General features: G+C 37.6%; 1 protein-coding gene across 2 annotated transcripts in view; it reads right to left on the reverse strand.

The window, feature by feature from the left end:
- The window catches only part of ZSWIM5 (zinc finger SWIM-type containing 5), a 256,910-nt gene that overhangs the window by 71,947 nt on the left and 162,413 nt on the right, over positions 1-22,550 (reverse strand). For both annotated transcript variants that reach the window (XM_045477128.1, XM_045477127.1), the window contains exon 2: positions 354-710. In XM_045477128.1, the coding sequence (XP_045333084.1) occupies positions 354-710 (357 nt within the window). The remainder of the gene's footprint in view (positions 1-353; positions 711-22,550) is intronic.

Consider the following 22,550-nt stretch of genomic DNA (forward strand, 5'->3'; position numbering starts at 1 on the left):
AAGAGAATTCTTATATATATCTAATTTCACTGAATGACACAAATTACTTTTTGCTTTCTCTCACTCCTGAATATTCCAGGCTCCTGGGGCAGGTATTATACGGACAAATAAAGTCCAAAAAACTAGATCACTACATAACTCTAACATTCTCTGTCCTTTTTTGCAAAGAGTTTTATAAGGCAGACAACCGGACTGCTTCAAAAAACTAAGAGTTGAATAGTTGATTTGATGGAATGAACTGATTTCAGGTTAAGTGATCACAATTGCAAAAATGTTAACAAAAAATCCCAACCTCTAAACACGCAATAAAGCAACAAAGTAGATTTTTAGCAACAAAAATGTTGTATAATTACCATTCACTTGGTTGATTTCTGAGTTGGAGGATAGAATCTCATCTGCCAGTTTCTGCGCAGTAGGAAGAACTTCAGTGTGGTGTGCCGTGATTAAATATTGAATAAACTTCTGTAGCTGGTCCCTATTCATCTGGAAAAGGGTTTCTGAGATAGGAAGACGCAATTTGACTTGCTCTGGTTTACGGATCCTGTAGAGTGAGAGTGCCACCACATGAGCACAGTAGAATATATCTTTGTTCCCACAGCCACATGTCACTGAGGTGATTTTGCATCGGTCAAAACTGATTGCAACTTTGTAAGTCACTGCTGGTTCAGAAGTGGTAGCTGGCTCAGTTACTGTACCACTGAGATGGAAGCCTAAGGAAACAAAGAAAGTGCGTGAGAGATTCTGCAATAAGAAACTTGGAAGATTTTCATTTTGCATTTCAATTAATCAATTCAGAAACTTTTTGCTAAGTATCTCCTGTATATGTGGTAGGCTCTGCCATAGCACAAAGGTCAATGAAACTCAGGTACAGCTCTAAAGGAACACAATATCTAGAAAAAGAATCCTTACCCTGGAGTCCACAAACCTCGTGAACTAATAATATGAAAACCTGTTTTGTATACATGTACATTTGCTAGGGGGGCAGGGATAGTTCATAGCTTTCATCATAGTCTAAAGAGGTTAACAAGGAACCCCAAATAAGTTAAAAACCTCTAAGGTACACTGTAAACTCTTTGGGAGAAAAGACAAGGCTACAAATGAAATAAGTACAATCTAGATTAAGGCAAGTGCTATAAATCCAAGAGAAACCAAAGGAATGCCACAAGAAAGGACAGGAGAAAGAACAAGGAGAATACTGACATTTCTTCCTTAAAACATACAATTCCAAAATGGTGGCCATGTGGGATACCAAAAAGGTAAGAAACCTCATAAAATATGGAAAGCACAGCTTGGTGCAGTGAGACTATGCAGTGTTACACCTCGACTTACTAGCACATAGCACTAATAATTTTGTAATGTAGGGAGAATAATTCAGTCATTTAAACCAATTAATGAGATCTTAAGTGTCAGACTGCTAGGCCTCGGGATATTAACAAAAAAAGGAGAAGGATATCAAATATTTGTAAAGCACCTATCACGTAGCACAACTGTATCTGGTGTTTTTAATAATTTATCACAACATTATGAGGTTGCTATTATTTTCCTTGTTTTATTTTTTATTTTATTTAAGTTTACTTATTTTGAGAGAGAGAGAGAGAGTGCACACACGAGTGGGTGAGGGGCAGAGAGAGGGAGAGAGAGAGAATCCTAAGCAGGCTCCACACTCAGCACAGAGCCCAAGACAAAGCTCTGTCCCATGAACTATAAGATCATGATCCGAGCCAAAATCAAGTGTCAGATGCTTAACCGACTGAGCTACCCAGACTCCCCTATTTTTCTTATTTTTAAAGTTGTGTAAACTGGGACCCAGAAAGGTTAAGTAATTTGCTTAAAACCTCTCAGGTAGTAAATGACAGACCTGAGTTTTGGAACCAGGTCTGAATGACTCCAAAGTTCATTTTCTTTCATTTATATTACACTACCTCTAAAACATGCCATGACAAAGTCCTTATCCTCAAAAATCACAGACAAATAAATAAATAAATGATTACAATATGATGTGTCAAATGGTATATCAGGGACAGGAGACTTTCCTGCTTAACTGCACTGCACACTGTGAACAGGGAAGCAATTTTAAATAAACTTTTATCTGTTGGAGAATAGTTGACAAATAATAAAGATGTATATATAAGTTTCAGAGCTACCACTGTGAACCAGCAGAATTTAAAAATGCAGACAGAAAACTTTCCAAAGTTCAAGTTTCAGATAATCATGGTTAATTAAAATAAGACCCAAATTTAAAAACATACAATCTGGCAAAATTAACACTACTAAAAGGCACATTTATGTCCAATCCAAAGAAAGGTGCACACTACTAAAAAAGTTAAGATTAATTTCCAGAGGAAGAAAAATATCCAAGACTTATTTGCTAAAACTTTATTAGCTTCCAGATATATATATTTTTTCAACGTTTATTTATTTTTGGGACAGAGAGAGACAGAGCATGAACGGGGGAGGGGCAGAGAGAGAGGGAGACACAGAATCGGAAAGAGGCTCTAGGCTCTGAGCCATCAGCCCAGAGCCTGACGCGGGGCTCGAACTCACGGACTGCGAGATCATGACCTGGCTGAAGTCGGATGCTTAACCGACTGCGCCACCCAGGCGCCCCATCTTCCAGATATATTTTTAAAACTTCACAGAAATTTTTTCTCAGCTAAACTTAGCTTCAGATTTAAAAATATTTATTGTCATATTTTAAAGGCAAAGTAAACAAGTTACATCCAAATATGATTAAGTGTGGATGAAGACTGCCTTCACTTTATATTATTTATTTATTTTTATATAGTGATGCACAATTCCATATATCACCTAGTGCCCTGCCCATCACAAGTGAACACATTAATCCTCATCACATATTTACCCATCCTCCACCTCCCACTCCTCTGGTAACCAAGTATGTTCTCCACAATTGAAAGTCTGTTTCTTGATTTGTCTCTATCTCTCTTTGACCCTCCTTTGCCCTTTTGTTTCATTTCTTAAATTTCACATTTGAGTGAAATCATATGGTATTTGTGATTCTCTGACTCATTTCATTTAGCATTATACTCTTTAGCTCTATCCATGTCATTGCAAATGGTAAGATTTCATTCTTTTTTATGGCTGAATAATATTCTTTTGTATGTATAACACAACTTCTTTATCCATTCATCTATTGACAAACACTTGGGCTGCTTTCATATCTTGGCTATTGTAAGAAATGCTGCTTTAACACAGGGGTGCATGTATCCCTTTGAATTAGTGTTTATGTATTCTTTGAGTAAATGCCCACTAGTGAGATTACTGGATCATAGGGTAGTTCTATTTTTAACCCTTTAAGAAACCTCCATACAGTTTTCCACAGTGGCTGCACCAGTTTGCATTCCCACCAACAGCATACAATGTTGCTCTTTTTCCACATGTCACCAACATCCGTTGTTTCTTGTTTTTGATTTTAGCCATTCTGACAGGTGTGAAGGGATATTTCATTGTAGTTTTGATTTGCATTTCTCTGATGATGAGTGATGTGGAGCATCTTTTCATGTGTCTGTTTGCCATCTGTCCTCTTTGGAGAAATTTCTGTTCATGTCTTCTGCCCATTTTTAAATTGGATTATTACCTTTTTGGGTGTTGAGTTTTACATGTTCTTTATGTATTTTGGATGCTAACCCTTTATTGGATATATAATTTGCAAATATCTTTTCCCATTGCATAGGTTGTTTTTTGTTTTTTTGTTTCCTTTGCTTTGCAAACGTTTGTTAATGCTTTTTAATGTTTATTTTTGAGAGAGAGAGAGAGAGAGAGAGAGAGAGAGAGAGCAGGGGAGGGGCAGAGAGAGAGGGAGACAGAATCTGAAGCAGGCTCCAGGCTCTGACCTTTCAGCACAGAGCCCAACGCAGGTTCAAACTCATGAACCGTGAGATCATGACCTGAGCTGAAGCCGGACGTTTAACCAACTGAACCACCCAGGCACCCCAAAAGCTTCTTATTTTAATGTAGTCCCAATAGTCTATTTTTTATTTTGTTTCCCTTGCCTCAGGCAACATATCTAGAAAAGTATTGCTACTACCAATGTCAAAGAGATTACAACCTGTGTTCTCTTCAAGGATTTTTATGGTTTCAGGTCTCCCATTTGGTCCTTAACCCATTTTTATTTTATTTTTGTGTATGGTGTAAGAAAGTGGTCTAGTTTCATTCTTTTGCATGCTGCTGTCTGCTTTTCCCAACACCATTTGTTGAAGAGACTCCTTCCCACTGGATATTCTTTTCTGCTTTGTTGCAGATTAACTGATCATATACTTGTGGGTTTATTTCTGGGTTTTCTATTCTGTTCCATTAATCTATGCATCTGTTTGAAAGTTCCAGTACCACACTGTTCTGATTACTGCAGCTTTGTAGTAGAATTTGAAGTCTGGAATTGTGATGCCTCCAGCTTCTTTTTCAAGGTTGCTTTGGCTATGGGGGTCTTCCACGGTTCCACAGAAATTTTAGAATTTTTTGCTCTAGTTCTGTGAAAAATGCTATTGGTATTTTGATTGGGATTACATTAAATGTATAGACTGCTTTGGGCAATACAGACATTTTAACAAAATTCGTTCTTCCAATCCATGAGCATGACTGTCTTTCCACTTCTTTGTGTCATTTTCAGTTTCTTTTATCAGTGTTTTCTCGTTTTCAGAGTACAGGTCTCTCACCTCTTTGGTCAGGTCTATTCCTAGGTACCTTATTATTTTTGTGCAATTGTAAATGGGATTGTTTTCTTAATTTCTCTTTCTCCTCCTTCATTATTGGTGTATAGAAATGAAACAGATTTCTGTACACTGATTTTGTATCCTGCAACTCTTCTGAATTCCTTTATTAGTTCCAGTAGTTTTTTTTTTTTCTTTTTTTGGTGGAGTCTTTCAGGTATCCTATGTAGAGTATCATGTCATCTACAAACAGTGGAAGTTTTACTTCTTCCTTACTGATTTGGGTGCATTTTATTCTCTTTGTTTTCTGATTGCTATAGCTAGGACTTCCAGTACGATGTTGAATAAAAATGGTGAGAGTGGACATCCTTGTCCTGTTCTTGATCTTAGGGAAAAAGCTCTGTTTTTCACCATTAAAGATGATGTTAGCTGTGGGTTTTTCATATATGGCCTTTATTATGTTGCGGTATATACCCTGTAAACATACATTGTTGAAGGTTTTAACCATGAATGGATGTTGTACTTTGCCAAATACTTTTTCTACATCTACTGAAATGATCACGTGGTACATATCCTTTTCCTTGTTGATGTGATGCATCGTGTTGATTGACTTGTGAATACTGAACCAACCTTGCAACCCACTTGATGTGATGAATGATTTAAAAAAATTTTTTTAACGTTTTTATTTATTATTTTTGAGACAGAGAGAGACAGAGCATGAGCAGGGGAGGGGCAGAGAGAGAGAGAGGGAGACACAGAATCCAAAGCAGGCTCCAGGCTTTGAGCTGTCAGCACAGAGCCCAATGAGGGGCTCGAACTCACTGACTGTGAGATCATGACCCGAGCGGAAGTCGGAAGCCCAACTGACTGAGACACCCAGGAGCCCTGATGAATGATTTTTTAAATGCATTGTTGGATTCGGTTTCCTAGTATTTTGATGAGGGTTTTTGCATCTATGTTCATCAGACATATTGCCCTGTAGTTCTCTTTTCTAGTGATGTCTTTATCTGGTTTTTGTACCAGGATAATGCTGGCCTCATAGGATAAATTTGGAAGTTTTTCCTTCCTCTTCTATTTTTTGGAATAGTTTGAGAATAGGTTTTAACTCTTTAAATACTTGGTAGAATTCACCCGTGAAGCCATCTGATCCTGGACTTTTGTTTGTTGGGAGTTTTTTGATTACTGATTCGAATTCTTTGCAGGCAATTGATCTGCTGAAATTTTCTATTTCTTCCTGGTTCAGTTTTGTTGTATGTTTCTGGAATTCATCCATTTCTTCTAGGTTGTCTGATTTCTGGCATGTGGTTTTTCATAATATTCTCTTAATAATTTTATTTCTGTGGTATTTGTTGTTATTTCTCCTCTCTCATTTGTGCTTTTATTTATTTAGGTCCTTTCTCTGTTTTCTTGTTAAGTCTGGCTAGGTTTATCAGTTTTATTGCTTTTTTCCAAGAACTAGCTCCTCGTTTCATTGATCTGTTCTATTGTTTTTTTTAGTTTCAGTATCATTTATTTGTGGTCTAATCTTTATAAATTTTAAATGTTTCATTTTTTTTTTTGTTTTGGGGGGGGAGGAGGAGCAGAAAGAGAGGGATAGAGGATCCAAAGCAGGCCCTGCACTGACAGTAGCAAGCCTGATACAGGGCTCAAATTCATGAGCTGTGAGATCATGCCCTGAGCCAAAGACAGATGGCTCAACCAACTGAGCCACCCAGGTGCCCCAATTTCTGCTCTAATCTTTATTATTTCCTTTCTTTGGCTGGTTTTAGTTTTTGTTGGTGTTCTTTTTCTAGCTCCTTTAGGTGTAGGTTAAATTGTTTACTTGAAATTCCTCTTGCTTCTTGAGGAAGGCCTGTATTGCTATAAACTTCCTTCTTAGAACTGCTTTTGCTCTGTCTCAACAGTTTTGAACTGTTCTGTATTCATTTTCATTTGCTTCCATGTGCTTTTTAATTTCTTCTTTTATTTCCTGGTTGACCCATCCATTGTTAGTAGCATGGTATTTAATCTCTATGCATTTGTGATCTTTCCAAATTTTTTCTTGTGGTTGACTTCTAGTTTCATAGTATTGTGGTCAGAAAATATGCATGGTATAACTGATCTTTTTGAATGTGTTGAGGCTTGTCTTGTGGCTTAATATGTGATCTATTCTAGAGAATGTTCCATGTGCACTTGAAAAGAATGTGTATTCTGCTGTTTTAGGATGGAATGTTCTGAATATATCTGTTAAATCCATCTGTTTCACTATGTCATTCAAAGCCATTGTTTCCTTGGTGATTTTCTGTTTAGATGATCTGTCCATTGATGTAAGTGGGGTGTTAAAGTCCTCTAGTACTATTGTATTATTATTGATTAGTTCCTCTGTGTTTGTTATTACCTGTTTTATGTATTTGAGTGCTCCCATATTGGGTCCATAAATATTTACAATTGTTATATCTTCTTGTTGGATTGTCCCCCTTATTATTATATAGTGTCCTTCTTTGCCTCTTGTTACAGTCTTTGCTTTAAAGTCTATTTCGTCTGATGTAAGTACTGCCACTCTGGCTTGCTTTTGACATCTATTTGGATGATAGATGTTTCTCTTTCTCTATTCCCTCACTTTCAATCTCCAGGTGTCTTTTGGTCTAAAATTAGTCTTTGTAGGCAGTGTATAGATGAGTCTTGTTTTTTTTGTTTTATTTAAAAAAATTTTTTTAATGTTTATTTATTATTGAGAGACAGAGAGAGACAGAGCATGAGCAGGGGAGGGGCAGAGAGAGGAGGAGACACAGAATCCAAAGCAGGCTCCAGGCTCTGAGCTGTCAGCACAGAGCCCGACGCGGGGCTCGAACTCACAAACCGGGAGATCATGACCTGAGCCGAAGTTGGATGCTCAACTGACTGAGCCACCCAGGCGCCCCAAGATGAGTCTTGTTTTTATATCCATTTTGTCACCCCATGTCTTTGATTGGAGTGTTTAGGCCCTTTACATTCAAATTAATTATTGATACATACGTGTTTATTGGCATTTTATTAGTTTCCAAAAAAATTTTTTTTCATGTTTATTTTTGAGAGAGAGAGAGAAAGAGAGAGTGAGAGTGAGAATGAGCAGGGGAGGGGCAGAGAGAGAGAGGAAGACATCGAATTTGAAGCGGGCTCCAGACTCTGAGCTCTCAGCACAGAGCCCGACGTGGGGCCCAAACTCACAAACTGTGAGATCATGACCTGAGCCGAAGTTGGCCACTTAACTGACTGAGCCACCCAGGCACTTCAATTTGTTATTTTTGTTTCTGAAGATTTTCTCTGATCCTTTGTTGTCTTTCTCTCTTTCATGGGTTGCTCATTTTCTTTAGCGATTTGAATTCTCTTTATTCTTTGCATATTTAATAGTGGTTTTTGATATATGGTACCATTAAGATTGTATATAACTCTTCTGCATATAACAGTCTATATTATATTGATGGTCATTTAAGTTTGAATCCATTTTTTACTCCTCTCCTCCCATGTTTTAGGTATATGGTGTCATGTTTTACAACTTTTTCTTCTGTGAGTTCCTTGACTGTTTTATACAGAAATATTCATTTTTAGTGCTTTTTTGTTTTCTACCTTCACACTGTCATTTGTGGTCTTTCCTTTCCACTCAAAGAGTCCCCTTTAATATTTCTTGCAGAGGGACGCCTGGGTGGCTCAGCAGTTAAGTGTCCAACTCTTGGTTTCGGGTCAAGTCATGATCTCAAGGTTCGTGGGTTCAAGTCCTGCATTAGGCTCTGTGCTGACGGTGCAGAGCCTGCTTGGGATACTCTCCCTCCCTCTCTCTCTGCCCCTACCTCACTTGCTCTCTTTGTCTCTCTCTCAAAAATAAATAAACTTAAAATTTTTTTTCCTTTAAAAATATTTCTTGCAGGGCTAGTTTAGTGGTCATGAACTCCTTTAGTTTTTGTCAAGGAAACTATATCTCTCTCTCTATTCTGAATGATACCCTTGCTATATAGAGTATTCTTGGCTGCAGGTTTTTCCCATTCAGCACTTTGAATATATCATGCCACTGCTTTCTGGCTTGGAAAGTTTCTGCTGAAAAGTCCACAGATAGTTTTGTGGGGTTCCTTTGTATGTAACTGTCTTCTTTTATTTTGCTGGTTTTTAATATTTTTTTCTTCATCATTATATTTTGCCAACTTAATTACAATATGTCTTAGTGTGGATCTGCTATTGTTGATTTTGATGGGTGTTCTCTGTGCCTCTGGGATCTGGATATCTGTTTCCTTTCCCACGTTAGGGAAGTTTTCAGCTATTCTTTCTTCAAATTAAGTTTTCTGCTCTCCTTTCTCTCTATTCTTCTTCTGGGACTCCTATAATATGAATGTTATTATGTTTGATAAAGTTCCTTAAGGAAACTGGGTCACTTCATCAAACATAATAATTCTTATTTTGCATAATTCTTTTTTCTCTCCCCTGTTCAGCTTGATTACTTTCCATTACTCTGGAAATGGAAGTTGGAATTAATGGGTCATTAATTCATCCCTTTGCTTCTTTCAGCTTGCTGTTCATTCGATCAAGTGTGTTTCTCTCTGCTATGTTATTCCTTATCTCTGTGTTAAGGGTCTCACTGATGTCCTCCACTCTTTTCTCAAGTCCAGTATCTTGATGATCATTACTTTAAATTCTCTATCAGGCATATTACCTATATCTGTTTTGCTTATATCTCCGGCCATGGCCTTGTCCTGTCTTTCATTTGGGATAAATTTCTCTTTTAATTTTGTCTAAGTCTCTGTGTCTGTTTCTGTGTGCTAGGAAAGTCAGTGATGTCTCCTGTTCTTGAGGGTAATGGCTTTATAAGGAAGAGTCCTGCTATGTAGTGCCCCCTGGGCCCCAGGGCCTGACTCTTCCAGGAGTGTCTCCAAGACTGTCTTCACGTTAGAACTAAGGAAGAAAACTGCAGGGTTGAAAAGCAGCTCTTTTCTAGAACTGTATCGACCAAACGTGGCCAGTAGAGTTATACAGCAGAGAGCATATTATACTGGGATTAGGCAGTCAGGATCTGCTATTAAGTATGTAGTCTTGGGAGACTCACTTCACAACTCTGAATTTCAGCTTCCTCTTCAGTAAAGTGGGGATAATACCTGCCCTATTTCTCAAAAGTGGTTTATAAAACTGTAAAGTGTCCCATAGATTTATTATTCATGCTTTTATGCAATTTTTGTTAATGAGTCTCCATGTCAAGGAATCAGAGAGAACTTCCCCAATGGCCAAGTTTCCCAGTGGTTGAAAACAAGGTGCTAAGAAAGTACATTATTAATTTCACTTAGGCCACTCAGGAGCATTTAGCACATTCTTGAGAAATGACCTAAGTCTTAATGAAAAGAGACACCCCATAGAAGGGTAACTTTAAAATTTCAAATATGCCAGTGATGTCAATGTAGGAAGAGCTTAGGTTCTAAGCTTCTGAATCTAAAAGTTGAATATAAACATTTCTACTTGAACAGTTCAATGTTTCAGGGCACCTGTGCTTTGAGGCAGCACAGTCTCTGAACCCGAATCTCTAATTCCTTTTCTGAATGCAAATGAGTAAGAATATTGGTGAGATTTGGGCAGAAACAATGGTTATTTTATTAAGATAGAAGCCCCACTGGGGCAGGGCTTTCTCTCTGTGTGTTCACCACTACAAAAACCAAAATATCTTTGCCTACATGAAAAAGAGACTGGACCTCAGCTTCCATGTTTTTTAAAATGAGAGGCTGGTCTAGACAACATCCAAGGTTCATTCTCGCTAGAATATTAATTGATTTTATAGTGACTATCACTGAATTTATTATTATATATTTCCTAGAACAAGGGTAGTTTTGGGATTTAAAGAGTATGTAATAGGGGCACCTGGGTGGCGCAGTCGGTTAAGCGTCCGACTTCAGCCAGGTCATGATCTCGCGGTCCGTGAGTTCGAGCCCCATGTCGGGCTCTGGGCTGATGGCTCAGAGCCTGGAGCCTGTTTCCGATTCTGTGTCTCCCTCTCTCTCTGCCCCTCCCCCGTTCATGCTCTGTCTCTTTCTGTCCCAAAAATAAATAAAAAACGTTGAAAAAAAAATTAAAAAAAAAAAGAAAAAAAAAGTATGTAATAATAGTTAACCTTTATGATTTAAAGAATGTGTAATAATAGCTAATCTTTATGAGTGCCTCCCATGTGTTAGGCTCTATTCTAAATGCTTTACATGCATTTAACTCATTAAATTTTCACAATTTTTATGAATCTTATAGTAAGTGTGATCTAAGTTTTATGTGTCAATATGACTAAGCTATAGGACCCCATTATTGAAACACTAATCTAGGTATTGCTGTAGAAGTATTTTGTAGCTGTGGTTAACATGTAAAATCAGTTGACTTTAACTAAAGGAAATTAACCTCAATAATGTGGGTAGATATCATCCAATCAGTAAAAGGCTTTAAAAGCAAAACTAAGGTTTCTCTGAGAAAGAAGAAATTCTGCCTCAAGACTGTAGAATCAGATCCTGCTCAAGGATTTCCAGCTTGCTGGCCTGCCATACAGATTTCAGACTTGCCAGCTCCCATAATTGCATAGACCCATTCCTCAAAATAGATCATATATACATACATATAATATGAAATAAAACATATATACATGTTGTGTGTGTATACATATATCCTACTGCTTTTGTTCTGGAAAACCCTGATTACTATTATTATCCCCACTGTATGTATAAGGAAACAAGCACAGAGAGGTTAACTAACTTGCTCAGGGTCATTCTGCTACTAAGTGGCAATGTCAAGATTTACATCCACACAGTCTGGCTCAAAAGCCCATACTCTACATGCTATGCTATGCTATGCTATGCTATGCTATGCTATACTATACATACTATTACACTATACTGCCTCTGTGTATAATCTTGAGTTGCATGGCAATCAATATCACATTTATAGAAACTATAAAATAATACTATCAGAAACTATAAAATAAAACTATAAAATAATATAAACTATCTAATAATACTATCATTATTAGAAAATAACTTTCAGGTTTATTGAAATTCTTATATTTGTTTTTATAGCATTGGTAATGGTTTGAACCCTCTTTTTAATCTGGAATTAGAGACAAAATGCTGAGTATCAATTTATTTATTTTTTTTTTAATTTTTTTTCAACGTTTATTTATTTTTGGGACAGAGAGAGACAGAGCATGAACGGGGGAGGGGCAGAGAGAGAGGGAGACACAGAATCGGAAACAGGCTCCAGGCTCTGAGCCATCAGTCCAGAGCCTGACGCGGGGCTCGAACTCACGGACCGCGAGATCGTGACCTGGCTGAAATCGGATGCTTAACCGACTGCGCCACCCAGGCGCCCCTGAGTATCAATTTAGATTCCAGTGATCTCCACAGTAGGTCACTATTAAATAATTCAGACATTTCTACAAAATATTTTTCAAAGCAAGTCAGACATAGCCCCTTAGAAGCTTCAGTTAAGGCCCAGGATGCTCTTGGGAACATGTTCATTTGAGCTTGGTAAATCTTTGGGCTCCACTGGCATAGCTCATGCTCCAGGACTAGGCCCATTTGAAAGGCAGAAGGCTCTGAGTGGCTCTGTGGAAGTTTCCTTGCTGTGAGTTCCTTTTTCCCTTCACAGCTTTTAGAATGTAAACTGAAAGTCAGTTTAAAATATTTGTACTTCTTTCCTTATTTTAACCTAATAACATTTTTTTGTAAAAGTCTAATTACTCCTAAGAATAAAGCTACATAGAATAGGTTCAATTAGTGTTTCTTTCCCCTTGCAAACCTAACTGCCATAAACATGTCCATCAATAATTTGCTGATTTAAGCAAATGTATAGAAGCCTACAAATCTCTATTGAATCCAGCATGCACTTACTGAATATCCACTGTGTGCTCTTTTTTAATTTTTAACTCTCTTATTTGGACATTTCCAAACAAAGAAGTAAAGAGAGCTCAGTATAATGAGACCCCATGTTTCCATCACTCAGCTTCAATAATTTTCAACAGAGACATAAACTGGCTTAGTCTTTACCCTTTCCCAACTCCTCTCTATCCTCTCCAAGGGATTATACTGAAGTAAACCCCAGAAATGTAATTTCATTGCTAAATACTTCTACATACATTTCTAAAAGATACGAGTTTAAAATTAGTAGTAGTTCCTTAAAATCAAATATCCAGTATTCACACCACCACAACCGACTTTTTAAGAAGATCTCAAAACAACAATCAAACAAACACAGGCTGTTTGTTCAAATCAGGATACAAATAAGGTCCAGCCATTTCATTTGATTGATTCATCTCTTAAGCTATAAGTTCCTCTCCTCCCCGCCCCCCACCAGTTATTTACTGGAAAATAATAAGTTAGTGCTAGAGAGACTTGACCAGATTCAGGTTTTTTGGGAAAATTACCTCATAGGTTGTGTTGCATACTTTCTAATACATCACATCAGCAGATAAATAATGACTCATGGTTTTTCTTTTTGTGCTCTTAGGATTGATCAATGTTTTCAGGTGTTGTGAGCCTGATCCAACCATTATAAAGTTCCCTGTTAACTTTCTACCTAATAGTTTTTTTTTTAATTTTTTTTAATGTTTAATTATTTTTGCCAGAGAGAGAGAGACCGAGCATGAGTGGGGGAGGGGCAGAGAGAGAGGGAGACACAGAATCTGAAACAGGCTCCAAGTTCTGAGCTGTCAGCACAGAGCCTGATGCGGGGCTCGAACTCACAGACTGCGAGATCATGACCTGAGCCGAAGTGGGCCGCTCAACCGACTGAGCCACCCAGGTGCCCCTACCTAATAGTTTTAATAGTCATTAATGATCACTGCCTCAATCAGTCATTGCCTTAGAGTGGCTTTATTTTTTACTTAAAATTTGACTCACCTTCTCTGACTCTTAACACCCTCATCTGTAGAATGAAAAAACACGTAAAGTGCCCAATTCAGTGTCTGGAACATCGTAGGCTTTTAACAAAAAAAGTGACAGAGATGACAGTTGTGAAAACTGCTTAGAATTCATAGGAAAAACAAGTACTTTATAGACAAAATTTTCCTGACCATCATCATAGTGATGATCCTTCAATCACATTTTCTAACATACAAAACAACAAAACAAAACAAAACAAAACACCCAAAAAACAACAAAAAACCCCACCAAACCAAAAGGCATATATTATGAAATCATCTTGCTTACCAAATATTCAAATGCTCAAGAACTACTGGCTTTAAAAACAGTCTCTTATCAACTGCAGGTCTTGGAATGATTAAGATAAAGGGTGGACTGGTAGGAGAAGGAGTAGGCAGACATACAGGGAAGGAATCAACATATGTTTGCTTCACTAGTGGCTCCAGCCAGCCATAATGGTCAAACATCCAATATTTCCTTCCTTGGCACAGCATTATCTTTTTGGAGCAAAGCAGTCAGGGATTGTGGGTCTGGTAGAGACCTGGGTTTTTGAAGAAAATAGTCAATTTGTATCTCCCTGATGAAGAGCAACATTGAGCATCTTTTCACGTGCCTGTTGGCCATCCAGATGTCTTCTTTAAAGAAGTGTCTATTCATGTTTTCTACCCATTTCTTCACTGGGTTATTTGTTTTTCAGGTGTGGAGTTTGGTGAGCTCTTTATATATTTTGGATACTAGCCCTTTGTCCAATATGTCATTTGCAAATATCTTTACCCATTCCGTTGGTTGCCTTTTAGTTTTGGTGATTGTTTCCTTTGCTGTGCAGCTTTTTATCGTCATGAAGTCCCAATAGTTCATTTTTTGCTTTTAATTCTCTTGCCCTTGGGGATGTGTCAAATAAGGAATTGCTGCGGCTGAAGTCAGAGAGGTTTTTTTCTGCTTTCTCCTCTAGGGTTCGGATGATTTCCTGTCTCACATTTAGGTCCTTTATCCATTTTGAGTTTATTCTTGTGAATGGTGTGAGAAAGTGGTCTAGTTTCAACCTTCTGCATGTTGCTGTCCAGTTCTCCCAGCACCATTTGTTAAAGAGACTGTCTTTTTTCCATTGGATATTATTTCCTGCTTTGTTAAAGATTAGTTGGCCACACTTTTGTGGGTCTAGTTCTGGGGTTTCTATTCTATTCCATTGGTCATGTGTCTGTTTTTGTGCCAATACCATTCTGTCTTGATGATTACAGCTTTGTAGTAGAGGCTAAAGTCTGGGATTGTGATGCCTCCTGCTTTGGTCTTCTTCCTCAAAATTACTTTGGCTATTCAGGGTCTTTTGTGGTTCCATATGAATTTTAGGATTGCTTGTTCTAGTTTCAAGAAGAATGCTGGTGCAATTTTGATTGGGATTGCATTGAATGTGTAGATAGCTTTGGGGAGTATTGACATTTTAACAATATTTATTCTTCCAATCCATGAGCACAGAATGTTTTTCCATTACTTTATATCTTCTTCAATTTCCTTCATAAGCTTTCTATAGTTTTCAGCATACAGATCTTTTACATCTTTGGTTAGGTTTATCCCTAGGTATTTTATGCTTGGTGCAATTGTGAATGGGATCAGTTTCTTTATTTGTCTTTCTGTTGTTTCATTATTAGTGTATAAGAATGCAACTGATTTCTGTACATTGATTTTGTATCCTGCGACTTTGCTGAACTCATGTATCAGTTCTAGCAGACTTTTGGTAGAGTCTATCAGATTTTCCATGTATAATATCATGTCATCTGCAAAAAGTGAAAGCTTGACTTCATCTTTGCCAATTTTGATGCCTGTGATTTCATTTTGTTGTCTGATTGCTGATGCTAAGCACTTCCAACACTATGTTAAACAAAAGCAGTGAGAGTGGACATCCCTGTCGTGTTCCTGATCTCAGGGAAAAAGCTCTCAGTTTTTCCCCATTGAGGATGATGTTAGCTGTGGGCTTTTCATAAATGGCTTTTCTGATGTTTAAGTATGTTCCTTCTATTCCGACTTTCTCTAGAGTTTTTATTAAGAAAGGATGCTGAATTCTGTCAAATGCTTTTTCTGCATCGATTGACAGGATCATATGGCTCTTATCTTTTTTTTTTTTTATTAATGTGTTGTGTCACTTTGATTGATTTGCGAATGTTGAACTAACCCTGCAGCCCAGGAATGAATCCCACTTGATCATGGTGAATAATTCTTTTTATATGCTGTTGAATTCGATTTGCAAGTATCTTATTGAGAATTTTTACATCCATATTCATCGGGAATATTGGCCTGTAGTTCTCTTTTTTTTTTGGGTCTCTGTCTGGTTTAGGAATCAAAGCAATGCTGGCTTCAGAGAATGAGTCTGGAATTTTTCCTTCCCTTTCTATATTTTGGAACAGCTTGAGAAGGATAGGTATTATCTCTGCTTTAAATGTCTGGTAGAATTCCCCTGGGAAGCCATCTGGTCCTGGACTCTTATTTGTTGGGAGATTTTTGATAACTGATTCAATTTCTTCGCTGGTTTTCTATTTCTATTTCTTCCTGTTTGAGTTTTGGAAGTGTGTGGGTGCTTAGGAATTTGTCCATATCTTCCAGGTTGTCCAGTTTGTTGGCATATAATTTTCCATAGTATTCCGTGATAATTGCTTGTATTTCTGAGGAATTGGTTGTAATGATTCCATTTTCATTCATGATTTTATCTATTTGGGTCATCTTGCTTTTCTTTTTGAGAAGCCTGGTTAGAGGTTTGTCAATTTTGTTCATTTTTTCAAAAAACCAACTCTTGGTTTCGTTGATCTGCTCTACAGTTTTTTTAGATTCTATATTGTTTATTTCTGCTCTGATCTTTATTATTTCTCTTCTTCTGCTGGGTTTGGGGTGTCTTTGCTGTTCTGCTTCTATTTCCTTTAGGTGTGCTGTTAGATTTTGTATTTGGGATTTTTCTTGTTTCTTGAGATAGGCCTGGATTGCAATGTATTTTCCTCTCAGGACTGCCTTTGCTGCATCCCAAAGCATTTGGATTGTTGTATTTTCATTTTCATTTGTTTCCATACATTTTTTATTCTTTTCTCTAGTTGCCTGGTTGACCCATTCATTCTTTAGTAGGGTGTTCTTTAACCTCCATGCTTTTGGAGGTTTTCCAGACTTTTTCCTGTGGTTGATTTCAAGCTTCATAACATTGTGGTCTGAAAGTATGCATGGTATGATTTCAATTCTTGTATACTCATGAAGGGCTGTTTTGTGATCCAGTATGTGATCTATCTTGGAGAATGTTCCATGTGCATTCAAGACGAAAGTATATTCTGTTGCTTTGGGATGCAGAGTTGTAAATATATCTGTCAAGTCCATCTGATCCAATGTGTCACTCAGGGCCCTTGTTTCTTTATTGACCACATATCTAGATGATCTATCCATTGTTGTAAGTGGAGTGTTAAAGTCCCCTGCAATTACCACATTCTTATCAATAAGGTTGCTTATGTTTGTGAGTAATTGTTTTATATATTTGGGGTCTCCCATATTTGGTGCATAGACATTTATAATTGTTAGCTCTTCCTAATGGATAGACCCTGTAATTATTATATAATGCCCTTCTTCATCTCTTGTTACAGCCTTTAATTTAAAGTCTAGTTTGTCTGATATAAGTATGGCTACTCCAGCTTTCTTTTGACTTCCAGTAGCATGATAGATAGTTCTCCATCCCCTCACTTTCAATCTGAAAGCGTCCTCAGGTCTAAAATGAGTCTCCTGTAGACAGCAAATAAATGGGTCTTGTTTTTTTATCCATTCTGATACCCTATGTCCTTTGGTTGAAGCATTTAGTCCATTTACATTCAGTGTTATTATAGAAAGATATGAGTTTAGAGTCATTGTGATGTCTGTAGGTTTCATGCTTGTAGTGATGTTTCTGGTACTTTGTCTCACAGGATCCCCCTTAGGATCTCTTGTAGGGCTGGTTTAGTGGTGATGAATTCCTTCAGTTTTTGTTTGTTTGGGAAGACCTTTATCTCTCCTTCTATTCTAAATGACAGATTTGTTGGATAAAGGATTCTTGGTTGCATATTTTTTCTGTTAATCACATTGAAGATTTCCTGCCATTCCTTTCTGGCCTTCCAAGTTTCAGTAGGTAGATCCATCACTAGTCTTAGTCTAGACCCCGCGTCAGGCTCTGTGCTGACAGCTCAGAGCCTGGAGCCTGTTTCGGATTCTGTGTCTCCCTCTCTCTCTGCCCCTCCCCTGGTCATGCTCTGTCTCTCTCTGTCTCAAAAATAAATAAACGTTAAAAAAAAAAAGTATCTTAAATTAAGGTCAATTCATCCATTCAACTAATGATTATTTAACATCTACTATGTGTTAGGTTCCAAATATAAATCCAGGAAAAGATCAAATAATCCCTGACTTTATGGCCTTTATATTCTAGCTGGAGAGACAGATATTACACAATCAAATGCACAGGTAATTATTTAATTCTAATTGTGATAAGTGGTATGAAAGAGAAGTACAGGATGATAGATTAGCATATAATATGAAGACCTGACATGGTTTAGGACAAGGGATTTCCTTGAGGAAATAACATTGTGAGCAAAATTTTATAGAATAAATAAGAATTACAAGGATGGGAAGGACAGAATAGTGGTAAAGAGTACTCAAGGTGACAAACAAACAAACATATATGCAGAGGTGCTGAGGCAGGAGGGAAAAGAAGGCTATATATAAGGCTTAGAGATACGATAGCTGAGGGGAACATGGGATATTCAAAGAACAGAAAGACCAGTAAATGGAGAGCCAAGAGGAAGAGGTAAAGTGGCGTGTGTTGAGGCTGAGAGAAGCAGGCAGGAGTCATGGATCTGGGATGCATCCTAGCTCCTCCCTCTGTCTATACCCAAGAGGTCACTTAATCCTGTGGATTCTGCTTCCTGAATATCTCTCCATTCTATCTTCTCCCCTTTAACTCTCCTAACACTGCCTCAGCTCAAGATCATAACAATCTCCTGCCTATATTAACTTATCTTCCTCCCTCCACATCTTATTCCTCCTATCCATCTTCTACAACATGAGCAGAATGATCTTTCTAAAAGAGAAATAAAAATCATGTCATTTCTGGCAAACTGTGATCTATTCATTTTATATTCTTGGTACCTAATACAGAGTCCGGCATAGAATAAAAATTTACAAAAATGTTTGCTGAAATGAGTTGCTTAAAAATCTTTCAAATGGTTCGGGGCGCCTGGGTGGTTCAGTCGGCTAAGTGTCCAACTTCGGCTCAGGTCATGATCTCGAGGTTTGTGAGTTTGAGCCCCGTGTCAGGCTCTCTACTGACAACTCGGAGCCTGGAGCCTGCTTTGGATTCTGTGTCTCCTTCTCTCTCTGCCCCTCCCCCACTTGTGCTCTGTCTCTCTCTATCGAAAATAAATAAATGTAAAAAAAATTTTTTTTAATCTTTCAAATGGTTCCTAATTGATTACAGGATAAAGTTCAAACTTCTTATGATGTGGCCTCTTTCTATCTCTTCAGACTTCCTTCCTACCACCTCTTAACACACTAAATTATTTGCATATTCTTGACTATGCTATGTCTTATTAGCCTCTATGCCTTTGTATATGAAGTTCCCCATACCCTGTGTGACCTTCTCACCTTCTCATCCTCAGTTCTCCACTCAAATGATATCTACTCTGGGATGTCTTCACTGATCCCTGATATCTCTGGAGAATTAAATGCTTCTTCCTGAGTTCTCATTTTTTAATCAGTGATATCTCTTTTATAGCTCTTGACATCAGTATAATTAATAGATTTTATATTTGTCTTTTTCTTTTAGACTGTGAGCTCCCTGAAAGCAGAGATTGTGTCTTTTTCATCTCTATAATTTTTTTAAACATTTTTATTTATTTTTGAGAGACAGAGAGAGACAGAGCACGAGTGGAGGAGGGGCAGAGAGAGAGGGAAACACAGAATCTGAAGCAGGCTCCAGGCCCTGAGCTGTCAGCACAGAGCCCAATGTGGGGCTCGAACCCACAAACCACGCCATCATGACCTGGGCCAAAGTTGGATGCTCAACCATGTGAGCCACCCAGGCACCCCTCATCTCCATATTTTCATTTCAGGTGCACTATAAGGGCTTAATAAGTGTTTGTTGATAGGTGAATGAATAAATAAGCACTACAGTGAATCTTTGATTTACATATTCACATCCATGATTCACAGAGAATTAAGCATATTTATAAAATTCCCGATTTTATGATTAAAATGAAACCAGACAATAGTTAAACAATTTTACTGGGATGCTGAGCATAGTAACAATAATTTGTACATAATGCTAAAAATAGTGAAGCACCAAGATTATTTTCCATAATTCATATTTACGCCTCAAAGGAATAGCTGTTATGTTTCTGCCAATTTTTAACTCATTTTTAAAAATATAAAATGTGAGCAGTTTTATTAGCTAACAATTGCTGGATACTTACTGTGTACCAGACAGTTCTAACTGCTTTCCATGTATTAATTAAATAAATCCTCAAAACAAGCGTGTAAGATAGGTTCACTTATTATCCCCATTTCAGGTGAAGAGACTGAGGCTTAGAGAAGTAAAGAAACTTTCTAAGATCACACGACCTGTTAGAGGTAGGGTTGGGATTTGACACAGGTAATCTGGCTTTAGAGTCTGGGCTCTTAACTACTATGATATATTGAGTATGACTATGCAGTTTACATTGTATACAGAAAACTTTATAAAAGTAATTAGCAAGTATGATTCTACAAAGATGCTAATGACAAGTCAGTAAACTCTGATGTTTGCCTGGTTTCCTGGGCAATTGTACAAGGCAAGTAAAACTGACAAGTGATCTGTGATGCTCTCATAGTTGGAATGAAGATGGACTCATGAACTCATGTGCACAAGACGATGTTTCTGCACAGTGAGTGAATCAATCATCTGCTGAGAGTTCTAAAGGAAAGCACTTCTCAGTACAACCCTCTAACACCATTCAAAGGCTTTGTGTTTTTGAGTGCAAGAAAAGCTCTAGTAAATCTCGGGCAATTAAAACCACTTTGCTCATTGCTCTTTTGATTCATCAGACCCATGAGCAGGTGCTAACGCATGAAAATGAACATAGTTTCAGCCAATGGCAGAAAAAAAGAGAGCTGTGGTTTACAAATAGAATAATTTTTCTTATGGTCATTTTAAATGTGTGTGTATGTGTGCACACACACACACATATAAACTAGGTAGCTCCTTTGAATGAGAATGCTTTCTTCTTGAATAAACTTGGTTTTGATGAAACTGCATAGTGTAAATTAGACCTTCTCACTTAATTCCTGTCTCCTGGAAGGCTACAGCAGTATATCAGCAGCCACTTTTTCTCCTTTCTGCCACCTAACAAAACAGTAGCCACAAGAAGGCTTAAAACAGTGAAAACGACATCCCCAAAGTAACTAATTTCCTTCCCAGAAAGCCTTATTCAAAAGCTGGATAACTACCACCCAACCAAGAGCACTAGAATGGCTCTGTGGACTCATACTGTGATATAAAGAGCTCAGGAATCAGGGTACTTGAGTTCTAATTCCAGTATACCTCAATTCCTCTTTGCCTCAGTTTCTTAATTATGTTAATAGACATAATAATACTCATATGCCTATCAGACTCTTGTGAAAGTAATTTGTAAAGAACACATTTCTCAGAGATATCATTCAATAGCCATCCCAACTGGCCAGAGCCAGTGCCTATATAAGTTCACAAGAAGCAGATGGCGCCCACACACTGGGTGAGGGTGCAAGAGATTGCAAAGTGAGGAGCAGTATTGTTATTCGGGAATACAAATGATGATGCTCCATTACACTGAGAGCTACTTGGTTTGTTTGTATTAGAGAGGTCACTCTAAGCTTCTTGGAGCAGCTGAGTAAGCTGGGGGGCCCTTCTTGTGACCATCTGCTCCCCTCCCAGACTCCTCTGGCAAATCAAGAGGTCTTCCTTGTATTAACCTCTGAAGAGCAGCCACAGGCCCTTGTCAGCACCAGCTTCAGCAGGCAATGGTCTCTACTCTCCATCTGTGCCAGCAACTACAGTTAAAGAACAATGAGGCTTCCCAAACCCAAGCATTCACTAACAGAGACAGCCTTGCATTACCTAGTTTTCCAGTACTCTTTTACTTGGATCTCTATAAGGAGATTAGGTATCTATATTAGAAGATTGAGTTATTTTTCTTTTGTAATCTTAGAAATATTTTATTTAGAAAAAAAGGGGGGAGGGAATAATCTGTCTGGAAAATTCACTTAAAAACCTAACATGCAAAAACAAAAACAAACAAAAAAACCTAACATGCATAAAATATAATCACTTCAAAAATAGTAATTTCATCCCCCCACCCCAACCACTCTGTGGAGTCTAAGACTTAGAGCACAAGTTGTCTTGTGCATTTATGGATAACACATCTATTCAGAACTGCAGATCTGATGCCTGCTTCTCAGATTCTCAGTTCACATTGAACACAGACTAGCAAAAACAAAAAACAAAAAACAAACAAAAAAACCTCCATACTCCTTAAGTAGTTATCTGCAGAAATAATGTGCATACATAAAAGAAACAATGTGCATACAGTTGCCAAAATGGATGTTATAGCTAATAACTACCACTTGGGTTATTGACTTGAACAAAGAAAAGGGCAACATATAATTGTAAAATGATTTCAGAAGTTACCCTATTCTAATCAGTAGGCAACATCAATGATGGAAAATAAAAACTAAAAAAAACTGCTTTTCAAAAGGAAAAGGATACACATAGCTATTTTTGGTCAACCACAATATTGAGTGATCAAATGTTTATTTTCAAGAATCTTCAAAATAGCATCCAGATTTATTTTAAAACATTAAAAAATTGCCCAGATACCTTTTTCCTAGAGGAAAAAAATTTTCCTGGCTACTTTTCCAAGACTGTGTACACTGAATCAAATCATCAGAATACACTGAAATTATACTTAAATGAGTGTGTGTGTGTGTCTATGCCAGACACTAACGT

The sequence above is a fragment of the Leopardus geoffroyi genome, chromosome C1, assembly GCF_018350155.1.
Source record: "Leopardus geoffroyi isolate Oge1 chromosome C1, O.geoffroyi_Oge1_pat1.0, whole genome shotgun sequence".
NCBI classification, from domain to species: Eukaryota; Metazoa; Chordata; class Mammalia; order Carnivora; family Felidae; genus Leopardus; species Leopardus geoffroyi.